The sequence below is a fragment of the Trachinotus anak genome, unplaced genomic scaffold (assembly GCF_046630095.1).
Source record: "Trachinotus anak isolate AG129_WGS33_773 ecotype Australia unplaced genomic scaffold, CSIRO_AGI_Tana_v1 ptg000026l, whole genome shotgun sequence".
Taxonomy (NCBI): domain Eukaryota; kingdom Metazoa; phylum Chordata; class Actinopteri; order Carangiformes; family Carangidae; genus Trachinotus; species Trachinotus anak.
Window position 1 is genome coordinate 6,586,521 of NW_027273877.1, and position 18,731 is coordinate 6,605,251.

General features: G+C 41.9%; 2 protein-coding genes across 2 annotated transcripts in view; both read right to left on the reverse strand.

Moving 5' to 3' along the window:
* Window positions 1-1,675: 1,675 nt before the first annotated feature.
* On the reverse strand, window positions 1,676-5,680 carry LOC139609918 (uncharacterized). Its single transcript, XM_071464977.1, has 6 exons — window positions 5,247-5,680; window positions 4,847-4,951; window positions 4,313-4,443; window positions 3,968-4,129; window positions 3,435-3,661; window positions 1,676-2,474 (listed from the first exon to the last, which is right to left on the reverse strand). Exons 1-6 carry the CDS (start codon window positions 5,311-5,313, stop codon window positions 2,372-2,374), a joined length of 795 nt encoding a protein of 264 aa, XP_071321078.1. The 5' UTR covers window positions 5,314-5,680; the 3' UTR covers window positions 1,676-2,371.
* A 775-nt stretch (window positions 5,681-6,455) lies between these two features.
* The window catches only part of LOC139609915 (FERM and PDZ domain-containing protein 4-like), a 47,052-nt gene continuing 34,776 nt past the window's right edge, over window positions 6,456-18,731 (reverse strand). The window contains exons 9-16 of the mRNA XM_071464972.1: window positions 17,724-17,843; window positions 17,125-17,261; window positions 16,293-16,419; window positions 13,548-13,637; window positions 13,205-13,387; window positions 12,915-13,053; window positions 11,451-12,473; window positions 6,456-11,005 (exon numbers count right to left, since the gene is read on the reverse strand). Of these exons, the coding sequence (XP_071321073.1) occupies window positions 7,626-11,005; window positions 11,451-12,473; window positions 12,915-13,053; window positions 13,205-13,387; window positions 13,548-13,637; window positions 16,293-16,419; window positions 17,125-17,261; window positions 17,724-17,843 (5,199 nt within the window). The 3' untranslated portion in view covers window positions 6,456-7,625. The remainder of the gene's footprint in view (window positions 11,006-11,450; window positions 12,474-12,914; window positions 13,054-13,204; window positions 13,388-13,547; window positions 13,638-16,292; window positions 16,420-17,124; window positions 17,262-17,723; window positions 17,844-18,731) is intronic.

The window sequence follows — 18,731 nt, forward strand, 5'->3', positions numbered from 1 at the left end:
CTGTAATGCATTGATAGTTTTGTTGTTTTTTTGTTGTTTTTTTATCTTTGCAGCCATGTCATAAAGGAGGCAGTTTAACTTCAACACTACTTCAATGTGCCTCAGACCTCTTTAAAGCATTGTAGTACTACAAAATCCTCCTCCTTGTACGTCTGATTCTGTATTTCTGATTTTGCTATGGGCTAATTGGTAGCCTCTAAACTAGCTCAGGAAATCCTCAGGTTCTCACTCTGTAAAATACTTGCTTGGAGGACTACTCTCAGTTGAGAACCAGGCAATGCCTTTAGAGTATATGTCAAGTAGCCTCTAGTTCAACTGCTGAACATTTAAAAGCAACTATTTGCACGATTTCCAGATTAGCCACTTTTTCCTCAAATAGAAAGTTCATCTATTGTGATGGCTTGGACAAACACTCTGTAGTAGGCCACTACCCCCAGTTTCATTGTTACTTTTTTCTGCAATGACAGACAACAAAAAAAGAGGGAGATGGAGAAACAGGACAGACTCCAGAAGGATTTGATGAAAGCTGTCCATACTGTAATGTGGTTGAGCTGTAGCAGTCTGAACCACCATGAGCAAACCAATGTAATCTCAATTTACAGATTACAAATTAACACTGTACATCTATTCAAGAGGGTTGGCCGCATTTGCATAAGAGCTGTAGGCTGTAAAATTAATAGGTTCCACTTTGTGCAACACTATGGAGACAAATAATTGTATTAATTCAAGACACTGTAACATTACTGCCAAATACTAAACCTATGGAGTCTCTTTATAAAAAGTGATATTACAGCAATTTCTGTTTTTGAGATTCTGCACAGCAGGAAGTCTGCTTGTCAGCCAACAGCCTCTCACCCTACCAACCTCCAATTCATTATCTTGAACCCTAAATAGCATTTAAAAATTATTTAATATTCAGTCTACAGAGTACCATGGCAACAGCTGTTTCTCCAGTGTATTAACATTGCTCCTCTACTGAAGTCACAGGCCTGAAACCAGCCAGTGACACTAGATGTTGGAAAACTGTGCAACACGGGCTCCACCTAGTGGTATAAAATTGTAACTAAGAGAGACGTGCTCTCACATTGCCAGAGTGGACAAATGATCAATCAATTGATCAGTTAATCCTATTATCTACTGTAATGATGCATCTTTAAGAAGCAGCAGTCGCCAATCAAGGTGCTTTGCAAACACAGCAGAGTACAAATCAGCTATCACCAGAACACTAATCAATGCTGACAGGTGACAAATCAACTTCAGGCAAAAATAAGCAAAGTACAAAACTACACTGTGCATACTGATTACTTTTAGGGTGAAAAAGAAGCATGGCACATTTAAATGTTGGACACCTCTGAGGAGAATACAGAAAAAGCAGCTTGACACAAATGGAGGTACATCATCCATGTGAAGTTGTAGTTTATAACACACAAAAGGTTTTGACTGGTGACAGATTTAATCTTTGCAGTTGTTGGAGTGCGTCTATCAAAGGCCAGGTGTGAAATACTAACTACTCATTTCAAGTATCTGACATTACAGCACTGCATAATATCCAACAGATAACAGGGCTATTAAACTCACGTTTGTTGGACTACATGGAAAAACAAAGGACACTGGTAATTCTGACTGTATACAGAGATCACAGATCTCAGAGCGAGGACAAAGCACACAGACAAGCTTCTTTGCAGTATAAAGTTATGACTTTATTTAAATTATGGGTCTATTTTATCAAAAATTTTCAAGTTTTCAGGACAAACAACAGTGCAATCTCTATGAAGACATCCATAGAAAACATAACTACAGACAAAGATGGCAAAGGCCACAGTTTCAAGTATTGTGAACAGCAATAAAGACATATACACACACACCGATATAAAGCAACAAGAAAGGCCATTTGATACCTTTTACATTTGAATGGTCAATACAAAAGTTATTCTATACAAGTTTCTAAAAATATACAAAAAATGTAATGAATATTTCTCACAATGTGAATGCTTGTCTAAAAAGAAAACATCCTTTTATAATATGGCCATTAGGTAGCTTGAACATAATGCTACATTAACTAGTGATGAACGCATTATGACAAGTGATGCACTAACAACTTCCAGTTGATGTAAAAATGCATTATGATTAAATAAGAGGTTTTCATGCATTTTCAACCATTTTGAAGGTGGTTTTATTTACCTTTGTAAACCTGCATTATCTGGCACTTATTACATTTGCAGTACACTTTGGAAGAATACTGTAGTGGTTCCAAAACAAACACTAACATGGAAAATGGTTTTCGGCCCTTTACCACATAAATCATTTAGGTCAACTGTGAAGCACACTCTTCACTTGGGTACAGCCACTTGATTAGAGAGTGTTTATCACATTAATTTGTATCCATGGAGGAGTCACCTGCACATCCCATAATCCTCTGCAACTCCTGAATACAAGGCACAATTGAGTGGCTGTGCAGCTGAGCCATCTTCAATCTAGAAAGAGAAACAGTGATTTGTTAGCCAGTCTTCCCCTAAAAAACATGTTCAGTGCTCTTGACCATTTAGGTTTACAACTAAAACACTCGCCTGCTTGAAGATAAGGATAACCCTATGAATATGATAGCATCTATGCTTAATAGCTTATCAAGAGGCTGAGTAACCACCTCCAGCATAAAGCAAATCTGTAGCTGTCAACTTTATTATACAAACAACTTTAGTGCAAAAGCAGCCATCATCTTGAGGCTGTACTGAATCTTACTTTAGCTACAAAAATAATGACGATGTCTAATAATCATAATACACAAACAGATTTAATGCGTCTCAGTGACAGCTTCAGTAAACACCTGGGTGATGAAGAAAAACTTCTTGCGACACAGAGACCCAGCTCCACCCAACTTACACTGAACAGGTGGTGAGACAGGACTCCAGTAGGACGCCCATGTTGCTTTGCTCCAGATGAATTTTTAAGTCGGCAATTGATTGCTAACATCAGCAAAGAGAGCGCAGTAAACCGATGGTAAACCGATGTATCACAGCTTGAACTGTGAATGGGTTGTAAGATCTTTCTGCCCTATAGTGGTTAAAAGCACTGAACATAGTCTTGAAGTAATGGGTCAGGTAAAACAAGGTTTGTTTTCATCTTGTATTCCTCACTAACTTCAATCAACCTGTTTTGTTTTAGCATGAGGGTATTTTGCTCAGAAGGTTGTGGGAAGTTTGCAGGAAACATACTGTGACCTTTCAAATACATGAATAAAGCCACAGTCAAAACACTGATTTCAATGACACTAAGTACTTGTGCAGCAGTTATGTTTACACCATTTATAACATTCAGACTGAGGTGTTAATGCTAATTAACTTAATCTCGTGATAATGAATATGTAATTAGCGTGCATGATAGGACAGCAACTGTATGTGAATGGTTCATATGCCTTTAAAAGTAAAAGGTGTTACCTTCTGAGCAGCTCGCGTCCTCTGTTGGGTTCAGGGTGGTAGTGCTGGAGAGCAGTGAGGGTGTGAGCTGCCAGAATGCTGTAACACTGTTCTCTGAGAGCGTTATGGTTGGCTGTATCCCACTGTGGCAGCTCGCTGGTGTACCGCCATGCCATCAGTGTGTGCTCCAACACAGCGTCCCACTCTTTGTTCCTCAGAAGAACTTGGCCCCACTCCTGACACGAAACCTGAGGGGGTGGATAAGGTGCTGACAGATTAGTATGACAAACAAACACTCAGCTCACAGAGCCACAGAGGGGTATCCTGTGGAGCAGTTATTAATAAATCTGGAAAAAAAAAAACTCACTTTATGAAGGAAAAAAAAGCTCAATTAAAAAAAGAACAGCAGGGGTATGCTTTAAAAGTCAATCACTAGTCTAAAAATGCCACATCACTTTGCTGCAAATGAGAATTCAACAATACACAACTAAAATTAAATTAGAGAGTTTCCAAAATCATAATTTATACAGACATTAGACACCATTGATACTCACTTTAAATGCCACCAGGTGAGGATATGCCTTTCTGTAGCAGTGAGCATCCCTATTGGAGCCCAACCGTGAGTAGGGTATGGACCTGTAAACATTTGTCTTCTTTAGTTGCAAGTCTTCCTGGAGATACTTCAAGTGTGAAGCCAGGATCCTGGGCTCTTGGCTCTAGAATACAATATAACAGATCACATTTAAGGTCATATCATATGCAGTGAAGACACCAAGCTGAAAAGTACATTTTATTTTACTTTGGGTGCATGTAGTATGCATGTATACAGAACATCAAGATAATAAAAGGTTCTATTTGATCTTATTCATATAGTCATGTGAAATGGTCAGGATTAATACCTGTTCAACTAAGATGAGGGACCTGATTAACTGTACAAGCTGCTGTTTGGAGAGTGGGGTATGGTGGTCGTCCATCTTCTCACAGTGCTCCTCTATTCTCCCACTCCACATCCCACCAATGGGCAAGTCCACTGCAAAACACAGGGACATCATTAGGACGATAAACAAACCACTGCAAATAAGGACAAGAGGAAACCAGCAGTCACAGAGATTACTGCATTTTTAATAACTAAACTAAATGGGTACTGGTATTAACCTCAGAAATAATCTGTTTAGAGCGTAGCAGCAAAGCAGAAGAGCTTTTACTGCTCTAAACATTACATTTTATTTCATTAATGTAACATATATCTCTCAGTTTCCCTATCGTGGAATAGAAAGAAACAGGAGTGATGAAAGAAACCACAATCAACCACCATTCACACCCTTCCCGTCATATTATTTGAACTTTCTTTTTCCAGGTTTCCTGCCACCAAGTCAGGTCACAAAACCAACCCTGCATTCATTTTGCAGGCAATGGATCAGCTTAGTACTTACATGGCTGCACACGCTTTGTGCTTGCAGCTATATTTCTCCCCCTTGGCAGTGGAGATGGAGCCAGACGAGCACTTAAAATTTCTAGATAGGACCTCCTCATCCGAGCTGGAAAGAGAGATGTCAATTAAAACTTTGCCCTGTTTTTTTTTTGTGACAGTTAATATTTCCTACAATCCCTTGTGCTTACAGTGCAATCACCGCACAAAGCGCCTGAACGCGTCTTAATGTCACATGTCAGCCACCGTCATTTTGTTCACGTTAAAACTAATATTAAAAATAACAATGACTGTCGGCTAACTGGCTGTTAACATGTTAGCATGATAGCAAAGTGGCGCCTCCCGCGCAAAGAGCAGAAGTTAAAGCAGGTTTGGAGCAGAAAGCTGTCAGGCTTCAGACCTACCTGCGATTTTCGGTTGTGGAGCAGGTATTTCCACCAAGGCGCGTCGTGGCGGGCACACAGCTGCCATTGCGAGCAGCCCCAGTGTAGACACGGAGCTCGGCACCGAGCTGCTGTTAGCTGAACTTTAAACCCCGCAGGGTGCCGCACGATAGCCTCTCCGCGGCAGTAGTTTGCTGCAGCTGGGGGACGGTGCAGTTTCCAAGCTCGCTTATCGCCCCCCCACCCACACACACACACACACACACACACACACACACACTCCACCTGCAAAAATAAACTTGCTTGGCTTAAACAGGCGCTACGACCCTCTCTCTCCGCTCCGTCGCTGCCCGCCGAAGTGGAGCCAAAAGCAAAGCTCAGCAACTTTTTGTTTGCGCCACCGCCAGCACAATGCTGGTGAAGCGCGCGTCGCGAGTTGCCGCGCAGGCGTGGTTTGCCGCCTGCGTCCAGCTGATTGGTTGACGTCGCTCCATGCGTCAAACAGGCGCCCAATATGCAAATGAGATTGGAGTCTAATATACCCACTCTTGTGTCCTGGGAGAATCTTGATGCTGCTAAAATCTCATTTTAAACTCACCTGATGTTCATATTTTATCATTACACAAACCAAGCCCTGTGCTTGGCAGTGTGGTTTTCTCATTTTAATGCTGGCTCACAACCGGGTTGAGACATTTTAGTAGAAGGGATATTATCTACACATGAACCAAGAGTAAAAGAAATAACAAATATGTGTTGGCAGTTATATTCTATAATCTCATCTTATCAGGTCCAGAGGAGACACAAAAAGCCATGAAGAAGCCTGAATGCCAGTATCATCTGCAGTCCTTCAGTCGTCATGGACCCTTGAAATAGTTAAAAGAGCAGTAAAAGGCACTTCAAAGCTTCTATCTATTGTCTGCTAACCAAACATCTGACACTAAAACGGATGACAAAAGCAAAAATAGTCAAATGTGTATGCATTCAGTTTGAAAGTGGATGGTTCATCCACAAAATCCCACATTTTAATATTAACAGCCCCGTAACAAAGAATGTTTGTGTGAAAAAGATCAAAATGTACACTTCTATTGACGTGACGGCTCTGATGTAACAGACAATAGTCCTCTGAAACTGACATTAAAATTATTCTGAGATGAAGTAACAAACTGTTTATAATGTTTTGCTGCAGTCAAGCATTCAAAGAAAAAGACACATTGAAAGGCACATGAAAAATATCTGTAAAATGTCTTTTAATAGGTTGGTGGATTATTGAAAAAAAAAACAAACAAAACAAAACAACAATTTTATTTCTTGTCAAGAGACATAACTGCATCTTGATACATGGTGTGGAATAATCAATCATTGAAGCACAGAACTTATTCCAAAACAGATGATAATAAAACACAAAAAATAAAAAAAAAAACAAAAAAACAATTAGATATAATTAACACAGTCATCAATCTGAAATATGACTTAACAAATTCAAATGTTTCCTAAATTGTTAATGTTACATTAATATAATTTTATATTTAGTTTTTTGGGCAACAGTTCATTATTTTTAATAGTTATAATTTGATCTTATTATTCTTATCTGAAAATAATCTAGGTGATAAAATATGAAGCTGTGATAATGCAGTGCAATATTCGTGTCCCTGTATTTTCCTCTCATCATTCCTCTCATCCTTCAAAAAACTGCATTGTAACACAACAGAGTTGAAATCAGTTCACTTTTACACAGCCATTCAGAAATGTAGCATTTACATTTAGCATGTGAATAAAATGATAGTTTAATGATAGTGAACAGTTTCCTCACTGGACTTACAGTGGCACATATTTATGTAGATTTCTACTGGTAAATTCTTATAATTACAATTATAAATATCTGTAGTAAAACTGCACTTTGACTGATTGAACTGAAAGTGAATTCACTCCAGCCCTGTACAATATTAGAGCAAATTAAGCTGAATACTCAATGGCTTCTTGAAACTGCTACGGCAAATAATATAATTTTATTGTATTTATGTACATTATATACAATTTTTAAATAACTTACATAATGCACAGGTAAAAGGGTATCTATTAGGTACATATCATATTACAAAGGTCTGTGACAGTATGGCTTTGTAAATATACATTACAATATTGTCATCAGATAAAGCAAGTGCAGTCAGATTGGACTGCCTTTCAGCATCTTATATATCTTTTCAGTTTGAATGTTACATAACTTTAATGGCTAAGTCTAACTGCAACAAGTCATACACTTTATAGATTTTGATATGGAGACTGTCCAGACCTAATATGAAAAATATATGACTCTTTCAGCAGACTCAAAAATAACAAGATGCTTTAAGACTGACTTCTACTGACTGTGTAGGCCACACTATAAAGCATAAGGAGTAGCCTCTACTTGCTAAGCAGCGTTTTAAGGGAGCGGGTGAGTGCGTTAGCAATGGCCGACATGGTACTGGAGTGGCGGACCAGCGCTTTCACGCTGTGCTCCCCTGGTGCTCCCACGGTGGCAGCCTCAGCTGCTTTGAGCAAACAGATATAGTTCATAACAACCTCGTCAACCTTTGCCACAACCTCTCTCTGTTGGTGTGAGCCTGAGGCTCCGAGCCCCCTAACCAGACACATACAGGCTTCACAGAGACAGCACAGCACCTGGAAGCTACAGGTTACAGCTAGCAGCATCTCCTCAGGACTACCATGAGCCTGTGCCATCCGCCGGCATGCCCGGCCTAATTCTTTTGACTCAACAGAGAGGAGCTGCTTGTACTGGGATACATCCTGGATTGGCATCTGGGCTCCACGATCGCAGCGACCTACACTGGATCTCACCAGTGCAATGAGTTCGCTGGCATCACGGCGGACATCGGTGAAGCCACATGGGAAACCATACATGCGGTCCTTGAGTGCGTTGATTCGGGCAAGACGGTCGCTAAAGCTCATGTTGTTGAGGACCTCCCCATATAGCTGCTCCCCAGCTGCATCCACTGCTGAGCCACAGGGCAATATGGCTGATGCAGCGGCACCATCATTATCAATATCATTCCCACCACGGCTTCGTCTGGGCCTCTCCCACTCAATTTCATCCTCTTCTCCCTCACACTTCCGTTTAAAGAAACAATAGCTAAAAGGCCCATTGCATCTCCAGGGACTGGTGTCCAGTTTTTGAGAGCCCTTCATGTGTTTAGCATCTTTCTGCAATGGAAATGCCACAGACGCCCTTCTACTGTCTACCCTATTGCCTGTAGACCAGCATGTGGTGTGGGATGATACAGAACCTTGGGAATAGCTCTTGGAAAGCCGCTTCCTTGTTGGCCTTCGCTGTACTTTGGTCTCACTTTGCTGGGGCATAGATGGCAACAAGGGCTGCTGGCTCCAGCTTCGCGTGGGCTTATCAAACAGAACTTCCACACTACCAGAACTGGCAGTCACATTGCTGGAGCTGCGTTTGAGCTCCCGGCCCCTTTGCAGGTTACTGCCGAAGGAATCCGTCTGTTGCAGGGTTGGGGTAACAGCCTGAATGTGGTTTTGATTCTGCCGGGACGGGAGGGAATGGATGGAATCCTGTGTGATTCCAGAGTTGCTGGAGCTAGTGTTGGCTTGCACAGGTAGAGACAAAGGAGGAGGAGGTGGTGGTGGTGGTGGAGGAGTTGGAGATTGTGGGTTGGGAGTTGGAGATGTAATGCAAGCTCTGCCAGTAGATGCCTGCCTGATAAAAGCTGATGGGTGGTCCCCCCTTCCTAGTGAGATGCTGTTGAGGTCTGCTCGCTGACCACTTACACTGGGGGCAGCAGAGAAACAAAGAGAATCATTAGGACGAGGATGTGAAGACTGACGAACTGCATGCTTTGCCCTTGGGTCTGATTTTAACCAGTCCTCTGTGCTGCCACTAGGTTGGCTTTTTGACCGAGGTGGGGGACGGTTAGTGGTACCCCCACCATCGCGATTTCCACCTGTGATGAATCCCCCATCATGGCTGATACAGCCTTCTGTCTTATACAGTGACAGGAAGTGCTCTGGGTCCATACCACTCCTCTCTAGCTCACTTTCCAGGCCAGAAAAAGAGCTTCTCCTCTCAGCAGTAGCTGCCCTGAAATCTAGACTGTCATTCGGTCTATGAGCATGCATGTCAGGACTTCTCTTGAGTTTGGCAGGAAGTGTGGCCGAATGATATGACCGTGGATTTTTACTTGCCAGCTGCATGGCCGCCGCATTATGAATTGCTAAACTCGGGCTGAGGAATGGGGATGATATGGAGGAAGGCATACACGGGCAGCGAGCAATGGTGTTCCCTCTATTCTTAACCATTTCAACAAGCTGAGGGTTGCTAGTGATAAAGCGCCTGGTGTCCTTTTTCACTGCCCCTCCCATGCCAGCACTGTGCAGCTTCCCTCCCTGATGCATCTGGCTCACTGTCAGATAGTTAATAAGTTGTCTGTAGGCCTCACTGCCTTCCTTCTGGTTCAGCCCCTTAAAACTGGCCTGTTGTTTAGCAAGCAAATCATTGTGGGGCTTCTTGTTTCCAGTACCTGTGGTCTCTTTATGCTTTGACGGTGTGGCGGATGAGGGGCGGCCTGGTTCAGCCCCAGCAGCAGGGGGGTGAATGTTGGGTAGCATTTTCCGAAGGAGGGCAGGGTCTGCATGAGGGTGGAGGTCTTTTCCCTGAGTGCTCTGGCCAGGGAGGCTGTGAGGGATTCCAGGTTTGTTGTCTTCATAGTTTAGCACCCTGAGTAATGAGGAGGAGGAACTGGAAAGCGGGTGCCTTTGCAAATGGTGGTGTTTTGATTCAACCGCACCGGGGCCAAGTGGTGAGTCAGTTGGGGTGGCACAGGCACTGCTGTTGGTGCTGGCACCAGCATCCAGTGATGAGCACAGAGAACCCTGCAGTGAACTGTGGGCCTCTCCTTGCAAACTTGAAATCCTTTTTGCTAAATGGTACTCACACAACCGTGCAACACTCTGCTGTCTAGAAATCGGCTGATGGTCACTTTGTATGTCTGATCCCTGGTCGGACGCTCCTGATCTGGATTTTTTTGCTGGAGACAGCAATGACGCTACAACTAGATGTTCATCTTGCTCAACGGTTGCAGCTCCATTGTCTGTTCCACAGTCCCCCAAATTGACAACATCTAACAGGCGATCAGAGGTAGTAGAAGGAGGGCGGGCAATTCTGTGATGGTCACGGGGGAGACTGTTCATCCCAAGCCCCTCAGCTACAGAATTTTCTATCAAAAAAGAATTCTGTCTTCCTTGACTTTCACCGCTCTCACAGAATGAAGTGCGCTGGTCTAAGTCAAGATGGCTGCGACTGCCACCACTCTCACCTCGATGCCCTTCTCTTGTGCTGAAGGTGTTGTACTTCCCACTGGAGTCTGCAGACTTTTTGTGATGTTTGCCTCCGGGAGTGGTGGAACTTGGGCGCTGCAGTGTGGATGACAGGTTAGTGTGGGGCCTCACCTCCAAGGTGTCTGGCCCTGATGATGCGGTGTCCAATTGGGGGCTCCGTCTTGGAGGAACTGCTGGAGGCTGAAGGTGTCGCGTTGGACTAATGGGTTTCTTCTGCATTGTTCCTCCTGTACTGGGGGAGACGGGGAATTCAGTTTTCTCCTCAAGCAAAGGTTGGTATCCTTCCCTTGTGGCCACCAGAAGACGCATGTGGCTCTCGCTGAGCCTGTGAGTAGCAGCCAGTTCAGAGATTTCAGTCATCTCTGAGGAGTTGGTCTCATTGCCAGAATCTGAGGAAGACTCTGGGCTAAATCCTCGAGATGTGTAAACACCTAAAATATAAGAGATACAAAGTTAAATATGGGTCATTCAACTAAAAGTTAACTCCAGTTAAATATTCATTGTATTAAATATTAAACAGAGCTATGGCCACAATTGCAGTTAAGAAGAAGACACATTATACAAATGGATTTTGTTCTGGGGTCATGAATATGTTTTGGGAGTTTGCCAACTTAAAGGGGGCAAGAGGTCACAGACAATTTAAGAAAGAAAACAACTTCGGGAAAAAGAACAAATGGTTACTGTCCAATAATTTTTAACTTTTTATTTAATGAAACTAAAAAATAAAACACATGTTTAATCATATCAAATGTACACTGAGACAGGATTTATTTGGGGTGGATTAGGCTGAGTGAAGATGTCTGAAAACCAATATCAAACAAGGACAGAAATGACGGTGATCAAACATTACTGTCCTTGCATTAGTATTTAACAGACCTGGATTGTTATTGTTGGGTGGTGGCGGGGGAGGCCGCTGTTCAGAGACAGACAGAGCTTCCAGTGCCTGTAGGGTATTCATGACCGCATTCTCCAGCCTCCTCTCACCTCCCCTGCTCCCTTCCCCCTCCCCATGTGTCGGAATGGCATCAATTAACGATACTGGGATATCGTCATTGTCATGTGTGCTTAGCGGCCTTCCCTCAGGTACTGCGTCCTCATCTGAACTGTCCCGAAAACCTGGCGGTGGAGCTGCGATTGCAAGGTTGAGCGTCTGGAGCAGTGTGTCATCTTCATCGTCGTCAACGCCGTCATCTCCCTCAGGAGGAGGGAGTGATGTCAGATCAATGATGTCATCAGTAGAACCAGAAAGCGTGAGGAAAGTAGCTTTGCCAGCTGCCATTGCTAACCCTCCTCCTTGATTACCACAGTTTTCATCCCCACCTCCTCTTTCATCACCCACTGGTGTCCCCCCAGTGGAGTCTTCTTCGCAGGAAGCATCGTCGTCATCTTCTGCATCGTCCGTTGTGTCACGATAAAACAGATCTCTTAGCAATGGCTCCTCACCACCTTCCTCACTTATAATGTTACTATAGACATGTGTCAGACCACTGAACTGAAATGGCACCCTGTCCTGTGGCCGAAAGTCTGTGTTGTTGTGCAAGTAGGGCTGTCTGTGCTCAGGTACCTCAGGGCTCTCCAACAGTCTTTCATAGCCTAAGTTCTTAGGCTTGCTCAAGGGTTGGTCCCCCCCAAAAATAAATGACACTTTGGCACTCCGGGGTGAGTCTTGAGGTTTGTGTCTGGTAGCGGGGGGAAGAGGAGGGGGCAATGGACTTCTCCGTGTCCCAAGGTCTCTGTCAGGGTTTTGGGGTTCATGGAAGTAAGGAGAAATACTGTTTTCTCTCTGCCCATTGTCTGAATACTCAGAGTCCCTGTTGTAGACCTCTCCCTGGCTGGGTGATGGCTCCTCATTGTCCCCCAGAGATGTGCTATATGGCCACTCCAGGACACGATCCTGACCTGCAGACAGCAGCAATACAAGGTTTGATTACTTACTGTGTTATATACTTTATGTTGATAAAATTTTAAAGGAGCTTCTCTTCAATGTACTTTTGAGTGCTTTACTTCAAGACCTTGAGGTCTTTTGCTGCACTGTAAGACATACATTTTTAAGCCATTCAATGTAGCCCTGAGTCCCTCTCTTTCAAAATGTGTTAGAACGAGGGCGTTCATCAACTTCTCATATCTTTTTAATGGTTTTTATATGGAGAAGATCATGCCACTGTCCTAGAAAAACACACATCATCTGCCCTTTAGAAATAATTTTATTGGATTTAAAATATTAAACAAGAGCAAATAGCTTTAATCTTTTGCTTGATAGATCAGTGCTTACATTATTTTTTCCTTAAAAATCTATTGATCACACACACATCCATGTATACACAGTTAATAATTACTCACTAGTGTCATCCCCTCCAGTGCTATTGCAGTGGGCCATGCTGAAGATGGATCTTCTTGCATCCACTAGGAGGCGGTAGTAGCCCGCTGTCAGACAGGCCAGGTTCATTGCATCACTTGACTCCATGATCAGTGTGATAGGCTATAAAAAAAAAAAAAAAAACAAAGGAGGGAAGGAGAGTCAGTGGAAAGAAGGAAAGAAAGAAGAAAGAAAGACAGGAACAGATGCTAAAAATTGTGTAGGACAATGAATGTTTACTGGGGCGTCTTTTTTCAGACAGAAATGTACTCACCCTGACATCCAGAACATGCAGCTCCAGCCGGACATTGATCTCATCTTCAGTGAGGATCTCAATACGATTCACATGACTAAAGTCAGCCAACAGAGCCACTAGGTTGGTGCGAGCATTGATTACATGACTGATGCCGTAACGGGGGCCCACTAACAGCGTCACTTCTGTCTGTTTCTCCCCTTGCTGGAGAAAATAGTGTATGCATAAGACACTTAAAACTGATCCAAAACCTAATCAGACACATTGAGCTTTTGTCCTGAAAGAATTAACGATAACAGAGTTTGACCAAACTCAAGTTTCCTCTAAAAATGTTACAGATCCTCTCCAGAACTAATGGCCTTACCAGAAGTATTGATTTGAACTCCCTCCCTCCGTAGAGTCTGAGTTCACTGAGGTACCTCAGGTAATGCACCTTGGCCTGCAAAGCTGTCAGCTGCACAGAGAGAGGTGAAAAACATTAGTAAGCATCTAAAACGAAATCACAACCTGAACAGATGCATTTGTCTTCTAATGTCAGGATATAAAGCTCTCTCAAGCCATTTGGATCTGGACCAGTGATTTTCCATTATATCCCATCATTCCATTTAGATCTGATCAAAATCTGAAGAGCTGCTCTGCTGCAGTTCTCTTTATGGCTTGCTTGTGTGGATGTGTTTCTCTCCAGCCATTTTGGCTCAATGGGATTAAAAAAAAATTCAAACATAAGTGTATCATCATCCAAGTAGTGATGCCTCCACTGCCATGAGACATGAATTCATCCAATTGGCATATTTAAAAAAGGGTTTCAGTTCTCCTATATTTCAGTACCACATTCTCAGGCAAAAGCATTTAAATAAAATGACTGTGCAGGTATGTGTACACGTGTCATATATTACCCTGACTTTATAACCACTTTAATAGTCATCAGACTTATATGGGACAGTAGTCTACACTATGATTCAGGAATATTTTACCTTACTATCAGCAACAAAAACAGAAGGCTAATGGGATGTCTGACCTTGCTTGCTGAAGCCAGACACTGCCATTAAAAAATAATTCTGTCTTTATGAAATTCTTGCTCAGTCTTAACCACAGCCCTTCCACGAAACTGAGTGAGTGGCTTCTTTTGATGAGAGCTGAGTGATAACTTAGAAGCTGTAATGAGAAAGCTGATTTGAAGCATCAACATTTTGAATTGCATGTCAGTTTATTGGTGCTGCCTGGCTGTATTTCTCCCTAATGAAGAGACTGGATATCAACTGCCACTGTGAATACAAATTATTAACCTGCTCTGGCTTGGAGGGAAGAGATCAATATCCTCCTAGTTTTACTGACATTTTCTACACACATAGATACACATACATATGGAGTTCAGGTGTGTTTACATCAAGTAAAGTCCTTCATCCACTGCATGTGTGTGTGTGTGTGTGTGTGTATGTTAATTTTTCAGCCATTCACAGAGCAGTTTTTAACATAATTTGCCAAAAATTAACAGAGAACTACAAATGTTCTCTTATGTGTCCAAATATTTACTGGCTTAGGTTGAATAGCACTATTACAACTGCATACTTAAAAAGAAACAAATCCATATCCAATCCATATGGTGAATGGTGTATTTGGGCTAACTATGATGATATTGGGTCACAAACATGTTACACTGTTTTCCCTATTATTGTGTATGTCAGCTATGAGATGAAAAACTGATGGAGATTTTTTTTATTTATAATGACTCTTTCTAAGAAAACTGCCAATTTCACATTGAATATGCTCTCTGTCCTTGCATTTCCTCTCAATCTCTACTGTCCTATCAAATAAAGGCACATACATGCCAAGAAATGCCCAAATACAAACAGAGAGTGCAGAAACACTGAAAGAATTGGGGCGTCATATAATGATGTGAAATAAAGGAATCCTGGAAGAAAAAAGGAGTTTAGTCATAGTACTTAGTACTTTCCATTTTCCCTGCCTTGTCTGTGGCACTCAGCCTGAAGCTCTTTTGCTCCTAATGAAGATGTAAATCTTCAAGAAGTGGGTCAAAAATATGTAGTATCATTCTTAATGATAATAATTTTCTAAAACAGATGGGTACTGTAGTTCCCAGAACTAAATCAGGAGTAATAATATTCAGCTATGATTAATATACATTTGGTGAGTATTCATGAGCAGTTTTGTGTATGTGGGACAGAATAAATACATCAAACTACACTCAATGCAACACTGAGGCTCGCTGTTGTGTTTTTAATAGATATTTGGAGAAAAATGGAGCTCTATGGCACAGAGAAATAAGCTACACTGTATCATTCCTTGTTTGCTTTGGTCCATTCATGTGAGAAATACAGAATAACACCAGCCTTATTTTTGTGGCCTCAGCATTTGTGATTGCAGTAGATCAGGCGTGTATTGTGCTGTTAGAGGACTAAAGAAAATGCAAAAACTAACTGCTCCTGCATGCATCAGACTAAAGTGTCTCCAAAATGAACAGCACAATCCCCAAATGTCAACTGCAGCACAATTATAACTACACCAGGACCCCGCAAGTGCAGTGCTGGCTTAATGCTCACACACTTTTGAATGTATTTTTAATTTTTTGCCTCATCTGCAAACACTTACAATTCAGTTAAAAAAAAATGTGTCTTCTCTAAGACTAAACTAGCAGCCACAGTCACTTGCAGCTAACCTCATTAGCATGGCAGCTGAGGGTAAACCACTAACTAAAGCTGTTGCACAGGTTGTGTTTCAGTGAGCTGCATGTGTCAAAGTTAACACAGGTGTTAGAGCATGAACAGAGCAGTAGCTGTTTGTATTATCACAAAGAGCTAAAAAGTTTTACTGAAGTCAGATGACTGAGACATGTGTGCTTGAATATGAATATCTTATTATGCACACAGTTTGAAAATGCATTTCACTTGTTATCCACATTATCATTCAAGGTCTGGCTCAGCAAAGGGTCTTAGGTTGACAAGGGTGAGAACCTTTACAAGGTTGAGCATGGCAGCGATGCTATTTTAAGCTATTGCATCAGAAAACAGGGAGACGGTGTGTTTGTCCGCATATGTGTGTGTCAGAAGTTTATTAACAAGGGCAAAGAAAGACAAAAGGAGCTGCTTACTTTTTTCCCTGGAGGCACGAGGTTCTGGTTGGTTTTGAGGATGTGTGTCAGAGCCTTCTTGATGTTTTTCTCCTTCATGCTGGACAGCACAGCGGGAGGCAGGAACAGAGACAGACCCCACTCCTTTCTGTTCAGAGGAGATTGCTTTATGTATAAAGTACTTCCACTGGAAAAAAGTACTTCCACTGGACCTGGCTTAAATACGCACAAAGGCTTGAAATTGGATGTTTACTTTCATGCAAGCGGTCAGTAATGGAACAGAACAGAAAGTGCTTCCTCAATAGGATCGTATTTACAGCTGCTGATATGTATTAGTCAATGAGTTTAAATAAAATCTCTCTGTCTCAGTAAATTGGCAAGCAGTGATGATAACATTGTGAACAGAATATTCATTAAATCTATTTTTAGTAATATATTTTATTTTAGTTCCCTAATTCATGTATTATATTCAAACTCCAAATTCATTCAGGCATAATGATTAAGGTGACTATCTGTAAATGACTCATACGAGAGTTCTGGACCAATTGTGAATTTCATTCAGCAAGTTCTGGACCAAAATCAGCACCTGTCTGCATGAGTCCTGCATGAAGCTGAATGTGTGGAGGCTTTAGTGACATTTCTTTAGATGATGTGATTTGATTGTTTACCCAGAAAAAATGTCTAATAATAAAAATAAAAAGATAAACTTCTGTGAAGGCATCAGAAAAAAGTCAGTCTGTCGTTTATTATTGGAGAAGCAGCTCCAGGCTGCACCAGAGTTTAACATTACAGATCATGTTCGTAGTGACAAAAACACACACGTACCCACCACTAGATTCGCATGCAAACTTACTGGATGTATTTAAGGGAGACTTTCTGGCTCTGTCTGGTTGTCATGGTGAGGATGTACATCTGCAGCGCAGCCAATCGCAACGCAGCATCGTATTTCAGCTCAGGGCCGAACCGTTCCAAGACCACATCGTTACAACTCTACAACAAAGCAGGATGCAAAGTTACAGTTAAGTTTTTGGGCTTGTGCAGTGCATTTCATTTCTTTGTAGAGCAATTTGAGCAGCAATGCATCCCCGCTGAGTTAAAATAAGTTGTTCTCAACCTTTGTGGTTTGAGATTCCTTCAAAGGGATACAGTTTCCAGTCCCCGGTGAAGGACTCTGAAGCACAAAATGGTGAACTCTGACAAGAAAAGATGATTAGTTTTTCTTCTCTCAGGCTATTTCATTTGACTAATTATCAAAGAATCCTATGGGGAAGCAATTTATTATTTTACAGAGACGAGAAGGGGTTTATTTAAGGACTTTATTTGCAAATTAGAATTTTGTCTTACAGCATTAACTCTGTATAAATCTAAGCAACTCTGTTAATCATCAAAAATAATTTCCAAACCATCTGGTAGACTGTACCCCTCTCAAAGCTGACTGGTGATTTTTCCCACCTGCACATAGAGGTATTCAAACGCCACAGCATCTCTCCGGAGTAGCTCCACGGGGTCCCTGGGCACGAAGCTGATTCTAAAGAAACACTTCATCTTGTCAGAGCCGGGCCTCTGAGTCACCTGGGGTCACAGAGGCAGGAGACCACAAGAGAGTGAAAAAATGCATAGATGAATAGAAAGCAGAGAAAACACGCCTTGTGTAAAATGATAACTAACTTCAAATATGGTACAAACTCGAAGTTAGTCTCGAAAGTAAACAATTCAATATTTTTTTAAACAGTTCAGCTGAATTGTGAGTTTGTGAACAATGTTTCAAAGGGTCCATGCTGCATCATAAACTGGTATTTATGATCATAAAAGAAGTACCAGCACGAGGCTATTCGTAGTAGTGGACATAGTGGTAATGGTAGTAGTAGTAGCACAGGTGTAACAGGTGATTAGCATTGCTACAGAAGTAGTACTAGTAATTGTAGTAGTGAGAGGTAGAATTGTAAGTGTAATAGTGAGACAAGTTAAACTGTTATTAGAGTTGTAATGTAATGTGGTAGTAGTGATGGTAAGGGCAGAAAGCTTGTGTTACACACTGGGTGCATAGAGGTTGGGGATTTGGCAGAGGGGGCTACAGGCCATGCAGTGGCATTACGGGAAGTGTAGGATTCAGTGATTTTGGAGGCTAACTCATTGGGACTAAAGGCCAGGGTATTTAAACCTGTGGTACATCAATTTTGACCAATATTTTTAATATCTGTCTTTTGTGAACCCCCCCAACTATTATCCATTACAAGTAAAAGTCATTTATTACAATTATGTATTTATTGCAGTAAACATGCACAGATACCTGAGTAAAAATACTCTACTATTCTTTAATTACGAATGCATTGTCATATAGCAGCATTTTAATGTCGTAGCTGCTCGAGAGGGAGCTAACAGTAGTTTAATGCACAGGTTCCCAACCTTACTGGCTTCTGTCCCATTTAAACAAATCAACTTCTCTGATTCCTCTTCACA